Source organism: Lathyrus oleraceus, chromosome 5 (assembly GCF_024323335.1).
Source record: "Lathyrus oleraceus cultivar Zhongwan6 chromosome 5, CAAS_Psat_ZW6_1.0, whole genome shotgun sequence".
In the NCBI taxonomy this organism is placed as follows: domain Eukaryota; kingdom Viridiplantae; phylum Streptophyta; class Magnoliopsida; order Fabales; family Fabaceae; genus Lathyrus; species Lathyrus oleraceus.
In genome coordinates this window covers 589,240,015-589,263,921 of record NC_066583.1, presented here as the reverse complement: position 1 = coordinate 589,263,921, position 23,907 = coordinate 589,240,015, and the positions used below count along the sequence as shown (strand labels likewise).

At 31.8% G+C, this 23,907-nt stretch overlaps 2 protein-coding genes across 2 annotated transcripts; one reads left to right on the top strand and one right to left on the bottom strand.

Moving 5' to 3' along the window:
• The first annotated feature begins 1,886 nt into the window (after positions 1-1,886).
• Positions 1,887-2,456, top strand: LOC127086741 (uncharacterized). Its single transcript, XM_051027535.1, has one exon. It carries the CDS (start codon positions 1,953-1,955, stop codon positions 2,319-2,321), a length of 369 nt encoding a protein of 122 aa, XP_050883492.1. The 5' UTR covers positions 1,887-1,952; the 3' UTR covers positions 2,322-2,456.
• Positions 2,457-15,442: 12,986 nt separating this feature from the next.
• LOC127086740 (aconitate hydratase, cytoplasmic) lies at positions 15,443-23,527 on the bottom strand. The gene is made up of 20 exons (XM_051027534.1): positions 23,117-23,527; positions 22,629-22,733; positions 22,255-22,415; positions 22,044-22,136; positions 21,081-21,266; positions 20,819-20,980; positions 20,512-20,656; positions 20,295-20,437; positions 20,157-20,213; positions 19,987-20,066; positions 19,808-19,883; positions 18,949-19,134; positions 18,676-18,743; positions 18,433-18,551; positions 18,143-18,264; positions 17,453-17,551; positions 16,882-17,361; positions 16,266-16,364; positions 15,934-16,176; positions 15,443-15,788 (listed from the first exon to the last, which is right to left on the bottom strand). Exons 1-20 carry the CDS (start codon positions 23,361-23,363, stop codon positions 15,720-15,722), a joined length of 2,940 nt encoding a protein of 979 aa, XP_050883491.1. The 5' UTR covers positions 23,364-23,527; the 3' UTR covers positions 15,443-15,719.
• Between the last annotated feature and the right edge of the window lie 380 nt (positions 23,528-23,907).

Below are 23,907 nucleotides of genomic sequence, written 5' to 3'. Positions count from 1 at the left end.
ACCTCCTATCAGAAGTTGCTTTCAGAGCCTGCTGCTCTACTTCCCTTTCAGAAGTTCTCTCAGTCAAACGCAACTCTTGCGCTTCTAGACTGCTCTGCAGCTCTTCAATTCTCATGGTGCTCAGATCTTTAGAATGTTCTATTGCTACCACAATGTAATCAAATTGAGAGGTAAGGGATCTCAATACCTTCTCCATGATTGTTTCTTCAGAAAGAGTTTCTCCACACGCTTTCATCTCATTAGTGATCAGAATCACTCTGGAGATGTATTCAGAAACTTTCTCATTATTCTTCATGTTGAGATTCTCATATTGCTTTCTCAAGGACTGAAGCTTCACCTTCTTCACTGATGCGTCACCCCCATAACATCTAACCAGTGTGTCCCACGCAGCCTTTGCTGTCGTTGAATCTGCAATCTTCTCAAACACATTTACATCAACACATTGATGAATGAAGAACAATGTTTTCTGATCCTTCTTCCTTACTTCCTTCTGCGCGTTTTTCTGTTCATCCGTCGCATCTGCTGCTACCGGAACATAACCATCAGTGACAAGATCTAGAACATCTTGAGCACCGAACAGTACACGCATTTGGATCATCCAACGATTCCAGTTTTTACCGTCAAATACTGGAAGTTTGGTGTTCATGTTGCCGTTTCCGTTCATCTTTCTACCTTGCACAGTACACTCAGATTTCTCACACAGTGTTTCCCAACCCACAGAATTAAAATTCTGATCAGATTTTGTTCAAGATTCAACACGAATCTAAGAATCAAAACCAAACACACAAGACCTCACGTTCACTCGTGTTTCCCGTGTTTTCCAATGAATCCGAACCGGAGCTCTAGATACCAATTGTTGGTGCAAAGGTAGAATATATGATGAATGGAAATATTCTTATTCAGAGAATGACGGCTACAAAACAGGATTAAAAGTTACAATGATTGACACCCTATTTATAAGCTAAAACTAGGGTTACTATAATAGGATAAAATACTAAAATACCCTCTAACAAACTTAGGGGCTAAGAAAATAATACAATTTAAATATGAATTAAATCTAATAAAATCTAATAAAATCGATGGCATGTAGGATTTTAAAATATTGATGCATTGTATGAGTTCCTCCTATTTTCTTATTATTCATTAATGAAAACTCGTTCCAATGGATTGTTAATTGCTTTTAATTAATAGATTGTTTAAGACAACCTTTTTTTCTGTTTATGGTGAAACTGAAATAGTAACTTACAATTTCTTCAAACGGTCTACCACCATTGTTGTCCAATATTGACCCAATTAATAGGATTTACATATTTTATGTTGTCGTGGGTTCCAACTTTCCTGTTGAAAGAGATGTACCACTTTCTAAGCAGTGATTAAGGGTCATCAACTTCATGTTTAAAGACAAACAATTCCACCTTTAAACCTTTACTTTTAAACATTATTCAATTTATTATCTCGTGATAAAGTTCATAACCTAAAGAATTATTGTCTTAAAAATTATTTTAATTCTATATAAATTTATATTTCATTTTTTCAACTCAAATTTATACTTTATAGTCTTTGAAAAAATACTTTAAAATACATAAACTTTATTTATTTAAAAAAAAAGCCCTTTTAAATTAAAAATTGTAATTGAATATTTGAATTTTATAGTAACTTATTTTGGAAATAGTTTGAGTGCCTACATGATTAAAATAGTCTATGCTTATAAAATTCAAAATAAACACTGAATATTGCGACTAATTAAGAGACGGCAATGCAAATAAAATATTGACATAGCATAAAAACAAAAAAAGTATCTAAAAAGCATAATTCATTAAATGTCGGTTTCAAACAAGAGAATCAAATCATAATTCTCAATTTATTTTTCATCTTCTCTTTCTATTTATAGTTCACTTTGCAAACATTACACACTTATTATTTATCCTATTGAATAAATCCTTGATACTAACATGGGAAATTGCCTTATAAAAAATCAAATATCATCAAAACAAGATGAGAATGAAGACATCAAGAGAGTTATGAAGATGAAGACACCAAAAAGGGAAGAAGATGGCATGAAGAGGAAGGTAAGGTTTAAAATTCAAGATGGTAACTCTTCTATAATGAGGATTAAGGTTGTGGTTAGTAAGGAAGAATTGAAAAGGGTGTTGAGGAATAAGAATATTGAGAATGGTGTTAAGAATAGTTCTTTGGAAGAGTTGCTAAATGATATGAAGTTGAAAGAAAAAAGTGTAGCTAAGATTGAAGAAGTTGATGGAGGGTTAAATTGTTGGAGGCCAGATTTAGATAGCATTCCAGAGGATTACTCCATGAAGTAGGTTGTTTTTGTGTATTTGTTATTATCATGATCAATCCTATTGTAAATGAAAACAATGTTTTTATTTTAATTGATAGTGTATTGAATTCTGAGTTAAGTAGGTTCTATTTGACTCGTGTAGTAAAAATGTTAAATTAAACTAAGTTTGTAATCCATAGTGTGGTTGTAGTATGAGATAGTTGTATTATGAAAAGATATTAAATTTTAAAATATAAACTACTTAATTTGGCTTATTAAAAAATTTATATGTTGGTGAAAATAAGTTTACAATCTTGTAAAACATAATGTAACTAAACATATCTTTTAAGGATATGCACTTACAATCTATCACAAATATAAACTATAAGCTCACAATATGAACTGTTTGGGTTGCTTGTCAATTTTTTTTAAGAGAATAAATATCTCTCGTTTTCGAAGATGTATCTTCAACGCATCTCTTGCACACTTAAGTATGATCATTCTGAGAGGCGTCTTATATGTTGAGTAATTTTTATTTTAGAAATGCATCTCCGGAATATTTTAAGAAAGACTTTATTTATTTAATAATTCAGTAGATATTCTGAAAATGCATCTCCGAAATTATGAACAGTATTTTGAAATTTACGTCACCTTTGTACGTAGATATTTCTTGAGATGCATCTCCGAAAATATCTAACAAAAGAACATGTTGCATGATTACACAGTCATTGTTGACATAGTTGGTTTTCAACCATACCTTTCACCGTAAAAATCCTTCATTCCCAATCCACTTTTTCACTCCAAATCTCTATCTTTTTGGTTCATCACATCTTAGGGGGCAAAAATGATAGAATTTCATGTAAAGATTCTTTTTTTTTCCTTTGTATTGCTCACATTGATCTGTCAGTTAATGAGTGGTCCATGATGATCTTTTCCTTCTATAATTTTAGGTACTCTTATGTTATATTTCACACAAACTGAAAATTTCTCAAATGTCACAAATAAACATCTATTGGTATGTCACAAATGTCTCCTTCTCCGGCTATACACTCGGGCGAACGTTTAAGCTCACCGATTTCACCTCCCTCGAAGATATCAAAGACGAAATCCATTATCTCCTACCTTACAGAGACAAACGAAGGATTGTGAAGCTCGAGTATCGTTCACCGTCGATTGACAACGAAGAGAAGATTGAGTTCAACAAATTTGAGCTCAAGACGCAAGCTATGTGGAATACGTATTTCGTTTCGAAACAAAAGTTTCGCTCGAATTGGAAGCGACGCTACAAAGATCGATCGAAGATATTATGAAGATGTGCAAGCGTCCACCGGGATATTAAAATGTAATATTGTAGGTTATGTTGAAATCATCATTATAATGCTTATTTTATGTTATGAATATCAATTTCATTTTGAAAATTTATTTTTCTGTTGATTCTGATACTGATGTGTCTCTCCGGAGATGTAATTACGGAATCATTTCGGAGATACATCTCCAGAATAAAATAAACAAAAAAAGGCATAACTTAAAATAATCTTTATTAAATGTGTACCATCCGATTATGCATCTCTAAAATTAGAAAATATTTGTAGAAATTCACATAAATAATGCATTAGAATTCTCATTTTTTATCATCAAAGTCTTTTTCAAGATCAAAACATGTATGTTTCAAGATAATAAAGTTGATTTAATATTTTATTTATTTTTAAAATAGTTTTTTACTAAAACTCAAAATTAAAATAAATTTTTTTAAGATATCATCAATTAATCACTCACCACTATCCTTACAATTATTATACAATTATTATGATAACTACTATTCACCACTAAAACGGTGAGTCAACCATTATGATCACTATTTTTATCATCATTTGACGGATTCCAATCACTCTCAACTCCTTTTGACGATCATCTCTAAAGAGGCTCATTATCATTTTATCCACTTATGATATCTAATTTGATAACGGTCAATTCCCACTCTGATCACTACTGACCATTAATTGACCACCGTCAACGATTGCATTGTTTACTATCGACTAACACTCATTAGTGTTGATCACCACTTTGATCACCATTAATTATCAATTTGACTACTAATCACTACAACCAATAATAAATCTGATTACAACTCTTACCATTGGTTATCATTGTAAACTAATACTCCCTCCGTTCCTTTTTAAGTGTCACTTTTTTGATAAATTTGTGTTTCTTTTTAATTGTCACTTGTAGAATTCAAGGTAGTATTAAATGCACTTTTGTCAAAATTACCCCTATGTAATTATTACAGAGAGAGAAAAAGTAAAATGAATGTAGAATATAATTAAGGGTATTATAGGTAAAATGAGAATTATTATTTAAAAAGTAACAATAATAATTAGCTTTCTTGGTATGTGTAAAAAATCAAAATGTGACACTTAAAAAGGAACGGAGGGAGTAACAATCACCACTTTTGTATGTATTTCTCGAAAACCATCGCTTTTAACTATTATTATATTATTTAATTATATTTATAATATTTTAATTATCTTATATAGTAAATATTATTATAATCAAGATTTTATCACGAACATTAATTTTTATGTTTGTATTCAAAATTTATTATGCTGCTTAAAAATTTCTTAACTAAAATCTAAAATTGATTTTAGTTTTTAAAATTTTCAAAATAGAAAACCACTCTAGACCTAAACGTGGTCTAATCTTGCCAAATAGAATCTACACAGCTTAAGTTACACAAGCATGGAAATAAATATTGTATTCTTCCATAAAGCTTAATGATTCGTTTCATTTTTATTTTTTTACTAAATATCTAATAATTAGATTCTAATTGGACAACATCATTGTAGTGACTACATAGACTTTTGTTAACCAAAAGTCTAAAGAAATGTTAACATCATTAATTAACAAAAGTTAATGACGTAATAGGATTTTTTTTAAATGATTAATATGTAATGATAATAAGTCTGTTTATTTCAGTTTTTTATAAAATAACTTTTATAATATTATATAATTTTGCTTTTAAAAAGTTTAAACTAATTTTTTAAAATATTTTTTATATTAAAATATCAGAAAAATCATTTAAAATTGAAGTTATTTTAAATCATTTTTCATAAATATCATTTTTGAGATATATTTTTTGAAAATATTATCTGATTTAAATTATATTTTAATATTCAATTGCATATATATTGTTAGAATTTTGATTAAATGTAATATTATGTATATTATGGTTATTATTTAATTAATCAAAATTAAAGTGATCCGATTGATATTAAGTTTTTGACTCAAGGCATATATGTTATGTTATTGTGTGAATATAATAAGTCAATTTCCTAATTTAATGAGAGGTCAAATTAAAATATTAAAAACTAAGTAATAATTCTAAGGGGTTATGGTCCTCATTTGTAGAAGACAATCAAAACAGTTTATCATATTTTATCTTTTCATCTCCATCAAAAGAGATTCAAGAAACTCTAAGACACTCTACAAATCAGAAGATCACATATCTGCAAACCTTCAACGATTTTAATGGAAAACTCAAGTACGTTTCCGATTTCATTCTCATATTATTTGGGTACGAGTTCATAGGATATCGACTCAAAGGAATTAGTTCAGTATTTTGTTTTTGATTTCTATTTGGGTATAGATACATACTATAATGAGCAAATCCAACAAGTGGTATCATAGTCACTCATGCCTGATTCAATTTGATTTTTGAGAATTTTTGAAATAAGGATTCTAAAATTGGGATTTACTTTGACCTTCTAATTTGTGTAAAAACTAATGTTTATATGTTGTAATTCATGTTTTTGGTTTTATTTGATGATTTCTTCATGAAATTCGTGTTGGATGTTGAATCAAAATCAATAATTTTTGAAATTTTTTTCCGGATTTGTCATTGTTTTATGCGAATATCACAATCTAGGAGTGGATGACGGTCGTAACCCTTGGTGACGGGTTGACTGTCACGCTTCGAAGCCCAGTGACAGGTGCGATTTTTGTTGAGGATCATCAACGATGGCTTACGGGTACCCCAACTTTTCCGATGATCGTCAGCGATGGCTGGCGGATACCCCTTTTCGGATGACGATTGTTATCATTGAGTGATAGACATTCCCTTTTGGTCCTTGTCGGGTGAAGACTGTAACGGCTTGTGACGCCTATACCGTCACCCAGACTGTTTCAATGTCGTTTTTCAAAAAAACTTTTCTTTTTTAGGCTTTTGACTTTTGTAAAATTCAAAAATGTGTTGTTTTCTTGTGCTTTGCATAATAAAGCAGACAGAGATTGGGCCACGGGGATGTCGTACTGGTTTGCATGGTCGTGCCCCTTAGTCGTTTCATCCATTAACTTTGGTATAATTGTGTTCAAATTTTGGCTACAATTTGTATTTTATACAATAGTTTAACATTTTAAATGTGTGAATTAAAATGAAAAAATCGCCAAAGGGACCTCTTTTATGGAAATTACTTGTAAGAAATGTTAAATGTTCCTTTTTTGCGTGTTTATCCATGTGAGTATCAATTGACCCAAAGGAGAGTTGATGTTTGACCGGATTTCATACACATTTGTGATGGTAAACACGTGATAATTATAAGGTATCCCATGTGAATGATAAATCAATCCAAAGAGGGATTTAATATTTGACATGTTTTATTATCAATGTTTGACAATTATAACAAGAGTACCACTAGCAATTGAACATATTATAATTATCATTCACATGTCAAATATTAGATGTGTTATGCTATTATTTGAACATATTAATGATTCATTTTTTCTTTTCTTTTTATATGAGTATATTTATAGTGTTTATTTTGTTTCATTTTCAGCTATTATTACTTCGATATCTGTTAATCTGAATTTGGTTATGGTCCTTAATAGGGTAAATTTCAAGGACTTGAATAAGAACGTGGAAATTATTCTTGGTTACATGGATATTGACCTTGTATTAAGGATGGAGCGTCCATTTTCTCCTACAGAATATAGTACCTCTAAATAGAGGAATGATTATGAGAAGTGGGATCGCTCCAACCGCATGAGTCTCATGATCATTAAGCGCATAATTCCTGAGGTCTTTAGAGGTACTCTCTCGGAAGAGATAACAAATGTCAAAGATTTTCTTGCTAAGATTGAAAAGTGCTTTGCAAAAAGTGATAAGACGAAAGCAAGTACTCTTCTTCATAACTTCATTTCCATGAAGTATAAAGGAAAAGAAAATATAAGGGAATACATTATGGATATGCTAAACATTGTTTCAAAATTTAAGGCATTAAAGCTTGAGTTGTCTGAAGACTTACTCATTTGTTTAATATTACTTTCTCTTCCTTCACACTTCGGTCAGTTTAAGATATCTTATAACTAACAAAAGGATAAATGGTCTCTTAATGAGACCATTTTATTTTATGTGCAAAAAGAGGAAAGGTTGAAGCAAGATAAGACATAAAATGCTCATTTTTATGGTACCTCTAAGGATAAGAGCAAAAGAAAGAAAAGTAATGAGCCCAAAAATGATGTTGCAAATGTTCCAACACAAAATAAATAAAAGAAGATTGATAATTATTTCTTTTGCAAAATTTCTGGACATATGAAGAAGAAATGTCATAAATATCACACTTGGCATGCAAGAAAAGGTATATTTCATACTTTGGTATGTTCTGAGGTTAATTTAGCTCCAGTACCTAGAAATACTAACATCATTGTTTCAATGTAGGGTTGCTTGAACTACCGGAAGCCAAATAATATTGAAAGATACATCTATGTTGGAGATACAAGTCGGTGTAAATGGAAGTTATAGGGAATTTTAGATTATTATGGTGTACTTGATTTTATTTGGATTTGAAACACTTTTGTAGTGTCGTCATTTAGACGGAACTTAACTTCAGTTTCTTATTTGGACAAATCAGGTTATTTATGTTCATTTGGAAACAATATGTTCAAGTTGCCTTTTAATTCATATATTGTTGGAACTGGCTTCACTTATGGGTCATGATAATATATATTTGCTTGACACATTATCTACATATGGCAAATCCTTAAATATCACATGGTACTAAGTGTAAAATTGATAATAATAATTCAGGATCATTATGGCACAAACACCTATGTCACATCTCTAAAAATAGAGTTGAACGATTAGTGTCAGATGGAATTTTGGATTTCATTGACTTCACAAACTATGATGTTTGTGTTGAGTGCATTAAAGATAAATTGACCAAAGTAAAGAAATTTGGTGCATATAGAGCTACGGATGTTTTAGAATTGATACATACGGACATTTGTGGACCATTTACCACACCTTCTTGGAATTGTAAACAATATTTTATATCATTTATAGATGATTACTCTAGATATGCGTACATATTTATTATAAATGAAAAGTCTCAATCATTAGATGTGTTCAAATCATTTAAGGCTAAAGTTGAGAATCAACTCAATAAAAGAATTAAGAGTATCAAATTTGATTGTGGCAGTGAATATTACAGCATATATGATGGTTCAGGTGAACAATATTCAGGGCTCTTTGCGAAATACCTAGAGGAATGTGGAATCGCCCCACAGCACACCATGTCAGGGTCACCTAGCATGAATGGTGTGGCTGAAAGATGAAGCCTGGCTTTTGAGAATATGGTAAGGAGTATGATTTGTCATTCTACATTGCCATAGTCACTTTGGGAAAAGACACTAAAGACCGCAACTTACATTCTAAACATAGTACCCACCAAGGTAGCTTCCAAAACACCTTATGAGCTTTGGGCTAGCAAAGGCCTAGTTTAAAACATTTTCATGTTTGGGGATATCCAACTGAGACAAGACTCCCGAACAGTGAGCAACTACTTTATTGGTTATTTTGAAAGATCTAGGGGCTACAAATTTTATGATCCCAAATTAAACTCAATTTTTGAGATGAGAATAACCATATTCTTTGATGATATTGAGTTTGGGGGAAGAATAAGAATATAGACTTTGTTTTAGAGGAATAATCGGTAAATTCCAAAACTAATTCATACAGTTGCTTTTGATAATCAATAATATTGATGACATACTGATTGCCACTAATGATATGGGCATGATGCACAAAACCAAGAAATTTATATCAAGAAAATTTGAAATGAAAGATCTTGTTGATGCCTCATTTGTATTAGGAATTCAGATACACTAAGACTGATCTCGAGGTATTCTAGGATTATCACAAATGAGCTATATTGGGAAGGTACTTAAAAAGTTTGGCATGTAGGAATGTAAACCATGGGATACTTCAGTTATTAAGGGAGATGAATTTTGTTTTAGTTAGTGCCCAAAAGGAAGCATAGAAATTCAAGAAAGGCAAAAGATTCCTTATGTGTCAGTTGTAAAGAGTTTGATGTATGCCCAAGTTTATACGCATCTGGATATTACGTTAATAGTTGGGATGTTAGGCAGATATTTGAGCAATCTAGTCATGGATAACTGGAAAGCAACCAAAAGTGTTATGAGGTATTTAAAAAGAACAAAAGATTATATGCTCACATATAGGAGGTCAGACCAGTTGAATATTCTGACTCTGATTTTGTTGGATGCCAAGATAGTAAAATATTCACTTCAGGTTATATCTAAATGTTGGTTGGTGGTGCAGTTTCTTGGTGTAGTGTCAAGCAAACTCTTATTGCTTCATCCATCATGGCAGCAAAATTTATAGCATGTCTTGAGGCATCTAACCATGGGATTTGGTTGAGGAACTTTTTCACTAGACTACGAATTATGGAAGAAATTGAAAGATCACTTAAGTTATACTGTGATAATAAATCAGTTGTCCTATATTTCAACAATAGTAGGATTTCAACCAAGTCAAAACATATTGACATCAAGTTCCTAGTTGTTAAGGAAATGATACAAAATAGACAAATTTTCATAGAACATTGAGGCACAAACTCCATGATTGAAAATCCTCTTACAAAAGGTCTTCCGCTCAAGATCTTTCATGAGAACACTGCTCACTTGGGTGTTCTACTGTTTGAGGAATCTTTAGTTTAGTGGGAGCTAGGCATTTGTGAATTTTGTGTTCTATGTTTGGTATTATGTATGCATACTCTGGTTTTGAATATCTTTTCTGGTTTATAAAATATGATATTCATCTATTTTGTACAATAAAGTTATTGAATGATCTCACTAAAGTAAAGTGTGATCGATTCAAAATCAACATACATAGGTCACACACTTGTGATTTTCATGCTACACATTTCATTATGAATCTATGTCATGTCGTTATTAGTGATCATTGATGGGTTTAGTGATAATTGATATAACAAAAATCACATTGGTTCTATGTATTGGCATGGCTAATGGGTGAGATTATTTGGATATGCTTGAAGTATATACAATGGCAAATCTTGAGCTCGTAAAGTCTAACACGTGTGTAAAATTACATATGTGACCCGCGGGAGATTGTTAGAATTTTGGGTCACAAATATAACATTACATGTGTTAGGGTTGTTATTTAATTAGCAAAACTTAAAATGGTCTAATTGATATTAAGTCTATGGATAAGGGCATATATGTCATAAAAATTATTATGTGGATATCATAAGTCAATATCTTAATTTGATGAGGGATCAAATTAGAATATTAAAAACTAAGTAGTAATCCTAAGGGAGCCATTTATATGGGTTATGGTCCACATTTGTAGAAGACGATCAAACGGTTTATCATATTTTCTCTCTTCATCCCCATCAGAAGATAATCAAGAAAATATAAGGCATTCTACAAACTAAAATCACATATCCGCAAACATTCAACGATTCCAATAAAAAACTCATGTACACTTCCACTTTCATTCTCATATTGTATTCTGATATGGTTTCATAAGATATGAGTTCATGGATATGGACTCAAAACATTAATTTAGGATTATGTTTTTAATTTTTATTTGGGTAGAGATTGATATTATAATGAACAAATCCAACCTATATTATATTACATATGTTATTGAATGTCTAAATTAATTTTTTAATTTTTTAAAGATAAGTTTAAAAAAATATATATTACAAAAAGAATTATAAAAATTATTTTTAAAATTATTTAAAATATATATATAACTAAAACAAACGGAAATAAAACAAGATAAATAACTGTAATAAAATATTGTTTCCTTTTTTAGTAGGCAAAAAGCAAGTATTGATTACACTCTCCGTTTTGAGGGAAAAAAATTAAATATTAAATTATTTTATGATTTCAATAAACTATTCATGTTTTTTTATTCTTCTTCTTTAAATATTTAAAGTTCTTTCTTTTTCTAATTTTATTAATTTACATTCTTCATATTATTAATCATATTATTAAATGAAAATAAATATTCAAAACCTCTCATGCTTTTTTCTTTTTATATAACAATTATTATATACGATTAAAGTTTCAAAAACAACTTATAATATATATATATATATATATATATATATATATATATATATATATATATATATATATATATATATATAGAGAGAGAGAGAGAGAGAGAGAGAGAGAGAGAGAGAGAGAGAGAGAGAGAGAGAGAGAGAGAGAGAGAGAGAGAGAGAGAGAGAGAGAGAGAGAGAGAGAGAGAGAGAGAGAGAGAGAGAGAGAGAGAGAGAGAGAGAGAGAGAGAGAGAGAGAGAGAGAGAGAGAGAGAGAGAGAGAGAGAGAGAGAGAGAGAGAGAGAGAGAGAGAGAGAGAGAGAGAGAGAGAGAGAGAGAGAGAGAGAGAGAGAGAGAGAGATCATGCCCCCACCACAATTACCATAATTTTAGTAGCATTAATAATAATATATTTATATATTAAATATGATAAATATTAGGAAGAAGTTTCTCTAATAGGCCCCTACTTAATTAATAAATATTGAATAATTTAATTTCTCAAACATATCATACCATTAAATATAATAATTTGATACACTCTTTTTTTGATAAATGATTAGTTTCATATATTAAATAAAATAAATACATTAAATAAAAAAATTGACTCTTCATTTTCTTTTTCTATTTATTTTATTACTCTTTTCAACCACAAACAAACCACTTTTGTATTCCTTTTTTCTTTCGGTACAAATTGCTTCTACTTATTAGTTTCTTTATATTGTTAATCTTTTAAAAAATATTTTTTTTTATTATATATATATATATATATATATATATATATATATATATATATATATATATATATATATATATATGGTTTGTGTGTGATAAAACATATGGCTGCAAAAACATTGCATAATCATAAAATCACCCCTATAATATAGACGATAATTCAAGTTTTCTAGTTACCATCATATTAATACCACTGACAAGTAAAAGTGTCTAATATTTATAAATACCATCATATTGATGTTAAATAAAATAGAAATTGCAAATTAAATGTGTGAATATAACCTGTGTAAAAAAAATACAGGTCATATATAACAGCTACTGCTTGCATATGACTTTTGTAACTAGAAAATATAAAATTGTAATGACGTATATGTCTCATGTGTGACTTGTACTATTTTATTAACGAATTAAATTGGGAAAGGGACGCTCCTACAATCCTTCATAAAAAGATAATTAAGTAAAGGGCAAAGAGAAAAACCAAAACCAAAGAAAAGGGTGCCAAATGGCAAATGGAAGCATTCCAAATGAGCAATGTTAATGAGCTTTAGAACCTCTTCCACTTAAGAAGGGCAATAAATGAGACAGAGGTGAAATCTATTTTAAAGATGGAAATCTAAGAATAAGTTAAGTCAGTTAATAGGACTTATCGACTGGTCTACATAAGTCAAGATTAGGTTAGCTTTATTTAATAGAAAAGATATAGGTTTTTTATGTGTTTATTTAATTAAATATAAAAAAAAAATTATAAGTCTATCGGACAGACTTATTTATTAAATATAAATAAATTTATTATTTTTATATTGTATTTTATATTATATATTAAAATAAAAAAGTAAAACTTAGTTATATTTAAGAAGTTATGAAAATAAGTTGAAAGAAATCTTATGAATAATATTATAAGGTGTTTTCGTAAGTTCTTTCAAACAAATCATCTCATAAAATTTATGCTATTAAGTAAGCTCAGAAAATAAATCTTTGATAGGCTACATATCAGGAAATTTCTCATAGTTTTACACTTATTTATTTATCGGAAATTTTAAAATTTCCGGTATGGATACAAAATTTATTTTATTATCGAAAATTTTAAAAATTTTGATAGTTGTGATTTTTTTAAACCAAGCAAATAACACTATCGAAAATTTCACTTTTGTTGAAATTTCCGATATCAATCAGTAAATTATAAATTTCCTCGAAAATTGTGAAATTTATGATATACCATAAATTTTGTACGTATCAAAAAGTTCATTTTTACCTATCAAAAATTTCAAATGTAAATTTCATTCAAATTTAAATCAGGGATAGTTTTGACAATATGAAAATATGAGGGTGTCAGATTTAATTTGGGGTTGTCAAGTTAAATGCTCACAAATCAGATTTAAACTTTGAATTTTTTAGCACGTCAGATTCAGGCTTGACAAAATCTAACTCGGCTCAGTATTGACAAAATCTAACTCGGCTCAGTCTATTTCTATTTCCACCCTTAATGGTGATGATGCCTTGAAGAAGATTCATACTACAAGCCAATATAATTTAAGGGAGAAGAGCTCGGATCTTTGCAATACAAAGGTTATAGTGAAAGAAAGAAAAACTTGTTTTAAAAAAAATATATTAAGTAACTTCTTTTCAAATAAAAATAATCCGTTACCAAGAGGATGCGTCATAGTCTATAACTCATATACTCATCTTTTGACCTAAGACACCATTATCTATGACGCATGTCTTAAGGAATAGTTAATAATGCATGAAATTTTTACGAGCATGCGTTATTGTCGGTGATTACTGTGTTGTTATCAAAATAACACAATAATCACAAGGATGCATACTCCTAAAAATTGCATGATGTATCACATCTATTGACTACTTCTAAAAGCATGACACCTTAGATTAAAGATGACGCATGCGTCGCAGGTAATGGAGCATCCTTTTAGGGACGAATTTTTTTATTTGAAAAATAATTATTTTAATTTTTTTTCTAAAAGATTAGTTATTTCGGAATATTTTTTTTAGAAAAAAATCTTAAAGTGGCCTCTAAATTGCAGTAAAAAAAACCCTTTGAAAATAGCTTAAAAAGTCCTAGATGAGCTCTTGATAAGACATGCATCCAAGTTCACGGATCTGTTAGTTTAAAAAACCAACTATGCTCGTTTTGACATGAACATACATATGTAATGATCTCTCCAATTAACTTGGAATTGCAGAAACTTGCAATACTTTATGATTAATCATAGTTATTAACATGAATGTTTTTTTTCAGTCTTAAGAGATCTCCAATGAATTATTCTTATACTTTTAAAAATATCCAACAGTTTTTTATTTCTCACACCATTGAGACTGCTGAGCTGAGTCAGCTTTAAAAGCAAATCCAACAGGACACTTTCTAAAACAATTGTAGAAACCCATGTAGTTACAGTTTGAAAATAAACACACACCAAACAGATACAGAAACTCATTAAAATTAAATTAATGCTAACTTATATTTTAGGAATAAAAAATTCACTTATAAAATATTTATATTAGAATAAACAAGTTAAAAATTAATTTTATATTTTTATTTAAATCAATGCATAATTTTCAATATAACATTCCTTTCTTTAGTTATTAATTTGTGTCATAGGGACACAAGTTTGCACCTTTCTTTAGTTATTAATTTGTGTCATCTTTAGTTATTAATTTGTGTCATAGGGACACAAGTTAACAATAAATACAATATTCAGCTCACCTCATACCATACTTTATATATTTATTTATTTATTTTTATTTTCATTAACAATTTTATTAAATAAATCACTATTAAATTTTTATACATTTTAATATAAATATTTGTTTATTTCTTATCTCAAGAATAAGATTTTTAAACTTTTTTAAATGTTGTTAAAAATTAAAATAACATAATAAATTATAATTGATTGATCATTTTTATTAAAAACATTGATGCCCACAAGAATACTCGAGTAGGGGGATTTTTTTTAACTTCAGATTTGGGGACAAGAACTATCCCTTATCCCTAATAAGAGATTAAGTATGCATATGCTTTGATGTAGGGAGTTGAGAGGACTGGCCATGTATATCAAAAAAAAAAATAACCACAGCCTCAGGCAGGGATCAGATCAGCTTTTGCAAAATACAATTGATGCCATTATTCAATGGGCACACAACAAATAAGAAATCTAAAATCAATACACTCAATGGTTACAGGCCTAATATAAACACCTGGACGTGTCTAAAAAATTGCCCTTTTGTAAGAAGGGATTATTTCCTACTCAGGAAATTATTCTCATTTCTCACATTTATTACCACTTGAAACCTAGTGGCAATGGCATGTAATATTTCTCACAACAATGACTTTACTGCTTAGTGAGGTTCCTAATGACATAGGGAAGAATGCCTCCATGGTTAAAGTACTCCAATTCCACCTGAAAATAGAAGGGTGTTAAGAAACTGACTGAAGATACATAAACTTTGGAAACACTAAATAAATGATTCAATCCTGAATTAAGATATATAGTTGGAACTGCATCAGCAAAACAAATACATTAATCAATGACACGCTTCAAGTACCTCAGTGTCAAAGCGAGCTGTGCATGTGAAAGACTTTCCGTTATCAGTTGTGACAGTAACATCTTGGCCAGGCTTTATCTCGCTGATTTTATTTGGAAGGTCAATGGTATAACGTTCATGGCCAGTCAATCCCAAGGTGTCAGCATCCTCACCAGATTTAAAGCAAAGGGGAATAATACCCATTCCTACCAAATTACTGCGATGGATTCTCTCAAAACTTTTGGATATCACAGCTTTGACTCCCTGTCAAGAAAAAATTGTAAACAAGTATGTTATGAATACTAGCATCCCAGACATGTTAAGAAAATCATATGGATAATCAAATTACTCACCAATAGCATGGGACCCTTGGCGGCCCAATCCCTGGAACTTCCACTGCCGTATTCAGCTCCAGCCAGTACAATGGTGGCATGCCCTGCAGCCTTGTATCTCTGACAAAAGAGAACAAATCCAGGGGATTAGAAACTTATGAGCGCTAAAATCAAAAGTATCCTATCCCACCAGCCTTTTTATATGCAAAAAGGAAAAGAAATTGCACTGTATGCATCGAAGAACCTAGTGGATTGGAATCTATGATCATACCCCAACTAAAAGGTGGAGTTCCCTCTAAACCAAAAGATAAGTTTACAGGCCCATATCAAAATATTAAGCCTTGCCACCATATTTCAATAATTTGCGAATTGATGATTAACTACTTGAATAAGCAAGACCTAATCGTTGATACATTCACAAATGCAAAATGAATAACAACTTAAAGCGCAGAGCAAAGAAAGTTTGGCAGATATTTTTCTTCAATGAAAAGTTGCATTATCAGATTTAGAAATTTAGAGAGCAAATTAGGAAAGGCCATTGAAAGCATCATATGGAGAAAAAAAACATCTCTGGCACTTAGAAAGTTTAAAATCAGTGATGAAAGGCAATGTCCTACTTGGTTAGTGCATAACTCACCTCTGCTGCATCAAAAACGTAAAGCTTCTCCCCTGTTGGAATGTGCACTGTTTTGGGGCCAACTTCCCCCTTCAATAGCTTGTTTACAAGACGTATGTTAGCAAAAGTTCCCCTAGACATTACTTCATCATTGCCACGACGACTTCCATAAGAGTTGAAGTCCTTCTTTTCCACCCCACGGTCAATAAGGTACTTTGCAGCAGGACTGTCCTTGTTAATGTTTCCAGCAGGAGAAATGTGATCAGTTGTTATACTGTCACCAAAATTCAGCAGGCAATAAGCATCTTTCACACCATGAGGTCCAGGAGGATCCATGGTCATGCCCTTGAAGTATGGAGGTTCATGAATATATGTTGAGTTGGTGTCCCATGAGTACAGCTTCTCAGCAGGAACTTGTAGTTCGTTCCACATAGGATTACCCTTAGTAATAGCTTCATATGTACTTCGGAACATGTCAGGCAACACACTGGATTGGACAGTCTAGCAATCAAACAAACCAAAGTTAATTTTGTTGTACATGTCATCAAATATTTAGTAACTTAACATTATGATAAAAACAGGCATCATTCACCTGTGCAATTTCTTCAGTGGAAGGCCAAATATCCCTCAAGAAGACATTCTTGCCATCCTTTCCTGTCCCTAACGGCTCCTTTTCAAAGTCAATGTCAACCTGGAAATTAAACCAAAAGAGTGCTGAAGGTCAAAACTAAAAGCACTTGGAGAAGAAAAAATTATCTTCGTATGGTCTCAACTCTAAATTTCATCAACCTTAAATGAAATAGTAAATAAAATGTGCATCCAACCAACATTAACAAAGCTTAATATAAATCTTTTAGTCAGGAGAATATTTCGAGCAATTTTTTTATTTAAAAAAAAAAGGAGGTTGTTCAAGCAACTTGGATTAAGGCAATATTTGAAAGGGGGGAATTTAAAAAATTGAATAAAGAAAAGTAGATGTGATAGAATGCATTGGATTCGGCATGGGTCCAAATACATTGCATACAACATTAGCTGAACACATATAAAAGAAAAGGGTTGACATGATATAACTAACAGACAATGCAATGGTTGTGATTAGCCTCCAATTATTTTTAACACTCCGACAGTTTTGTTTAGTCTAACCAAGTCCTTCACTCCTTGGCATTAACAATCTTTGAAGCAGTAATAGATATAAGACAATAGAATATGGAAGAAACAAAAACTGAAAACCTTTCATGTATGTATATTATACACATTTTAAATATGAATTAGGCATGCATACCGTGCCAGCAAGAGCATAAGCCACAACCAGAGGAGGTGAGGCAAGATAGTTAGCGCGAGTCAAGGGATGCACTCGGCCCTCAAAATTACGGTTCCCTGACAGCACAGCAGATGCTACTATGTCTGCACAAAACCATACAAGAATTAAATCAACACAGCAATTTTAGAGCGGAATAGGATTAGGAGATTATATATAACTTACAAGAAAGAAAGAAAGAAAGAAAAGAGTAACAAATGCCAAAAAAACAGCTTTGGACATAGACATTATATTTCAGATGATCAGTCAGATACCATTTTCTGAGATAGCAGAAGAAACTGATTCGTCCAGATCTCCTGAATTGCCAATACATGTGGTACAGCCAAATCCAACAATATTGAAACCCTGCTCATTTAGATACTTTTGTAGGCCACTGTACAAAAAGTAAATAAAAGTAATACATTTTTTCAAAATTGTGAAGACTGAAGAAGGAATGTACATAAATTTATAATACAAATTACAGAGTTAATGATTAAATATTAATAAGTGTGAAATACCTCTGAAGTAGATATTTGGTAACAACTCCAGAACCAGGAGCAAGACTAGTTTTTACCCAAGGTTTAACCTGACAAACAGTGAAAACATCTATAATTACAATCAAGATGAGGAAAGCATAAAAGGAATACAGTGTCTTTTTTATTAGTGGCAGGAAAAGTGGAGCACATCAGAGTGAGGATGTTGTGTTGAAAAACAGCAGTAAATTGATTACGTAATTGTGATGTGTTGAAAAACAGCAGTAACATTATTATGAAATTGTATCAGTGGCTCACCTTCAAACCTAAGTCATGAGCCTTTTTTGCAACAAGACCAGCTCCAAGCATCACACTAGGGTTTGATGTATTTGTACAACTTGTGATTGCAGCAATCACAACGCTGCCATGTTTTAGCTCAGCTGGCTGCCCGTGAAAATCAAATTTTGCAACCTTTCCTTGTGCTTCTTTTGGTATAGCAAATCCCTGCATTCAAAGCAAACATTAAGGATACTACATTAATCCATGTTTTGTGCTTTCAAATGAGTGATGATGGGTCTTCAAGTTAAAGGGAAGCCAATTGAGACAATCAGAAGTACTGGTATTAGAAAAAGGATTTGTTCATTGCATGTCAGTTATTATAAACCTTTCTTCAATCCTAGTACAGCGGTCATGGGAAGTGAGAAAGGTGACAGAATCAGAATAATTGTCTGGAAATGGGATTGAAATCCAGTAATATCAAACGCTTTATATCTCATTTAAAAAAAGGCAATTTCTTTTCCCTTGACATAATGTTTCCCTTTTAATTATTCAAGTTAGCAGAAAGGAAGTTATTTACTTTTCAGAACAGTGAGCCAATTTGCATAAGATACAATCTACAACAATTTTAACTTGGCTTTGTGATGATCATCTTACATATATTAGTATGCTAGTCGGTGCATCTTAGATATATTAGTATGCTAGTAAGTGCAGACATACATATATAGAAAGTGACGCCATAGTTATCATGTTTAGCATATTTTCACAAACAAACAGCCAAATGGGCCGACAATAGTGTTTTATCTTATTGAGAACTATTACAAGATATAATAATCAACTACCAAAACATTGTTTCTTGAGAGACATGGAAAAAAATGTTTTAATATCACATTATACTGACCTTAAATCCCACTTTGTTATCAAGACAAGAATGCCAATCAGCCTTCATTTCTTTCAAGGCCACCCGGTCATGAGGTCTGGTATGAGTATCATTTAGCATAAATTATTACATGGTGATAAAATACAAACTTTAAAAGTCACGTTAATCTTTAACGAAGTGTGTAAAGGGTAGTGTCTTACCTCTTTGGTCCCGAGATACATGGTTCGACTTCGTCAAGATTTAATTCAAGATAGGATGAATAAGCTGTGTCTTGTTGAGGCTGAACAAATGAAAAACAAATCAGCATTTACTCCTAACATATGTACACATTTGTTTTGCTCATATGTAGTGTATATTCAACTAGTATTACCTCATTATAGTCGACAAACAATTTGTTTGCTCTGAGATAGGCCTCTATCATTGCCACCTACATTTCATCAAAAACGAAGGTCAGGTAGTCATATAAGCATTTCACACCATTGGAAAACAACAATTAGCTGATACTCACAGTCTCGTCACTTCTTCCAGTTAGTTTGAGGTATTGTAATGTTACATGATCTACAGGGAAGAAACCCATGGTTGCTCCATATTCAGGAGACATATTGGCAATAGTGGCCCTGTCAGCTAATGATAGTTCACCCATACCATTGCCTAAAGAAAAGAAACCAAGTAAATAAACAAGCACAAGCTAAAAATAAGAAGGAAACACAAGAGAACTTGATTACCATAAAATTCAACAAATTTCCCTACAACACCGTGTTTCCTAAGAATTTGTGTGACAGTTAGAACCAAATCAGTTGCTGTAACACCATTGCGCAATTTTCCAGACAACTTGAACCCAACAACGCCAGGTAACACCATACTCATAGGCTGTCACAATCACATAGCACACAACATTAGTATTAATGCATCTGCTTGTTTTGATACAAACATGTACTTCTAATGAATGAACTGTCAGCAATCATTACATTACTTTGGATATAACCAATCGTCTTTCGTTACAGATGAATCAAAATTCAGAAGTAAATGTACCTGGCCAAGCATTGCTGCCTCTGCTTCAATGCCCCCAACACCCCATCCAGCAACTCCAAGTCCATCGATCATAGTTGTATGCGAATCAGTCCCAACCACACTGTCAGGATAGAGTAATCCTTCATTGTTGAAAACAACTCGTCCAAGATATTCAAGATTGACCTGGAATTCAAAACATCACAAGTCCTGGTCAATAACCAAAAATAATGGTGATGAAAAATATATTCCAGGGTATGATCTATATGCCTGATTCTGAACTTACCTGGTGTACTATACCAGAACCAGGAGGAACGACAAGCATATTACGGAAAGCAGTTGACCCCCATTTAAGAAAAGCAAATCTCTCCTTGTTTCTCTGGAACTCAAGCTCCATATTAGCCTGCACGGCATTCTCTGACCTTGCTACATCAACTTGAACTGAATGATCAACAACAAGATCAACAGGAACCTGGCAAAAAGTATTGGTCATCCTCATAGCCACATATACTAAAGAAAAAGAAAACATAACCTGGCAACAAGTATTGGTCATCCTAAGAGCCACTTATACAAAGGAAAAGGCAAACATAGCATGAAAGGGAAAATAAGGCCAAGGAGGGCTGTTTATTTTTAAGTGAAAAAGTTCAAAAATATAATGCACAATTTCATCAAAAAGAAGGAAAGAAATCCTACACAGATATCTCCAATCTGATTGATAAGAGTTTCCCTATTAATCTCATTCTGTCTCACTTTCTTAATATTTTATAATTCAATAGTGATTCAGCAAACAATATTTCACCTTAGAATAAATTTGAAATCCAATTCTATACACACTCCGTATAACCTAATACCAATTTGACCTAAGAAATATTGAATCAAGAAATCAGTTTTAACTCGAACACTTCTGAACCTTCTTTTTCAAACTCCCCCAGAAATTGATGTGATAATAAATTAGCACAGCTAAATATTTTAGCAAATAGTCTTAACAATACATGTATGACCCTTCATCAATCTTACTGTGGAAAAGCAAACTTTTGTCCGACAGTTAGTAATACATGATTCATGAAACTTAGAACTTTAGATTTCACTTTGCATAAAATATATGATTGTCACAGACAGAAGTAACTATGAGCTAAAGGCATGAGTCAGTCTATAATGCATAACCAAGCTTTTGAAACCACTTTGGTAATTACCATAAAATGAGTTCCCATATAACAAAATTACGAGAAGGAAATTAAATGATGTATACCAGAGGATTAATCTTATTAGAATCACTGCCAAGCTTATTCATAGCATCACGCATGCAAGCCAGATCAACAACAGCTGGGACTCCAGTAAAATCCTAGGAAGAGAAATAAAAAAACGTTAAAGGAAGAATGTTATATGTCTATAACTTAACATCATTCGTTCACAAATCATGATAACAACTTCTTCGCTGCACCCAGAATTGAATAAGGTACCTGCAGGAGAACACGAGCAGGCTTGAAAGGGATCTCAACTTGCTTTGAATAAGTGCTTTCCCAGTCAATAATCTTTTCAACGTCTGCTTTTGTAACTTGGAAATTGTCACAATTTCGAATGGCAGATTCAAGAAGAATTCTGATAGAGTATGGTAACCTATCTGTCATACAACCACAAAAATGAAACCATCAGCAACTCAATGAGAATATGCTATTCAGAAGAAGGATAGACCGGTCCTTCATCAGAAAGATGATAATTGAACAAAATCACCAATACCACAAATTTCAACCAAAAAAATTCTCGTTAACTAAAAACAACAACGCTATTCAAATTAAATAGCAACAAAAAAAGGCAAACTAAGCTAGCAAATTACCAATTCTCGGGTCATTGAGAGAAGGAAGGCTGTAGAATTTTCCAAATTCACCACCACCAGGCTTGGGGAGACTAGTCAAGTTTCCCTTGAAAGGATTTTCACCAGCTGCAGTAACAAATAAATCAAACAACCACTCAAAACACAAAACTCAGCACAGAATATTAGTAATTAGAAATCAAACTATCAATCACAAAATTACATCAATATAAATACAATATAAATCAAACTTCACGATCCTTTCATATCAACCAAACACAGTGTTCAATAGCAATCAAACAGACAACAAAATTAACTGCATAAGGATAACGCTAACGTCCTAATCATTCAATTTCTCTATTCCTATTAGCCTCACCAATACAGAATCGGAAGATTCCAAAACTTAAATCAAAAACAAAACGGAACGATTAAATGCTGATTCAATTAGATCAATCAAACGGAAAAACAAAGTAGAAAATCATCCGGAATTTTAGGAGTGAAAGGCGAAGTACCGGAAGTGGCGATCTTGCGGTGGAACTGTTCGATGAAAGGAGCGACAGCTCTGATCTGAGGGCGAAGGGAGAACGGAGACCTCCAAAGGACACCGTGGCTCCATCTATTGACGGTGGAACGGGCGGCGTTAGCGGCGGCGGAGGATGAGAAGGCGGGAGATCGGTTGAGAGACGGACGAGCGAGAGGAGAAGCGAAAGTTCTAGAAAGAGGGAATAGCTTAGACCTTGCTGCTCTAAGGGAAGCCATGGTGATAGCAATCACGCATGAGAAGAGAAATGGAAGTGGCGTGTGGTTAACGAGCGTGAACTAGGGCTGCGTGAGCTATATAGTTGTAGAAGAGAAAAACGATTTTGTGTTTGTGTTTGAGTTCGTTTTGATTAGAGGCTTCGTTAGGACAAGGAATAGTTGTGGTCGCTTTATTAATAGCGGAATGCTTTACCGTTTACTCCGTATGGTTCTCTTTTTCGGATCACTTAATTAACAAATGAGCAACCGTTATTACAACACTAACCACTCAAAAAAAAATCATTAATGTAATAATCTTTACTAGGTAAATTACCCACGGGATTGATTAATATGTATTTTAATAATTTTACAAAATAAAATTATTTTAATTTAGTGTTCGAATATATTTTAAAATATAATTATATTTTATTTGTATTTAAATTAAGATTGTTATTTAAAAGTAAAGAGGTTTGTAGTGCGGTTCGAACGATTTTTACGATAAAAATCACCTGAATTGCAAGAGAAAAAAATATGTGGTTTAATTTGGTTCGATTGATTTTTAAAA

Coding starts and splice junctions, on each gene's coding strand:
- LOC127086741 (XM_051027535.1), top strand. CDS start 1,953: ATGGGAAATTGCCTTATAAAAAATCAAATATCATCAAAACAAGATGAG.
- LOC127086740 (XM_051027534.1), bottom strand. CDS start 23,363: ATGGCTTCCCTTAGAGCAGCAAGGTCTAAGCTATTCCCTCTTTCTAGA. Junction 20,067..20,156: donor TGTTTGTCGACTATAATGAG/GTAATACTAGTT, acceptor TCATTTGTTCAG/CCTCAACAAGACACAGCTTA. Junction 18,744..18,948: donor CTCATGACTTAGGTTTGAAG/GTGAGCCACTGA, acceptor ACTGTTTGTCAG/GTTAAACCTTGGGTAAAAAC.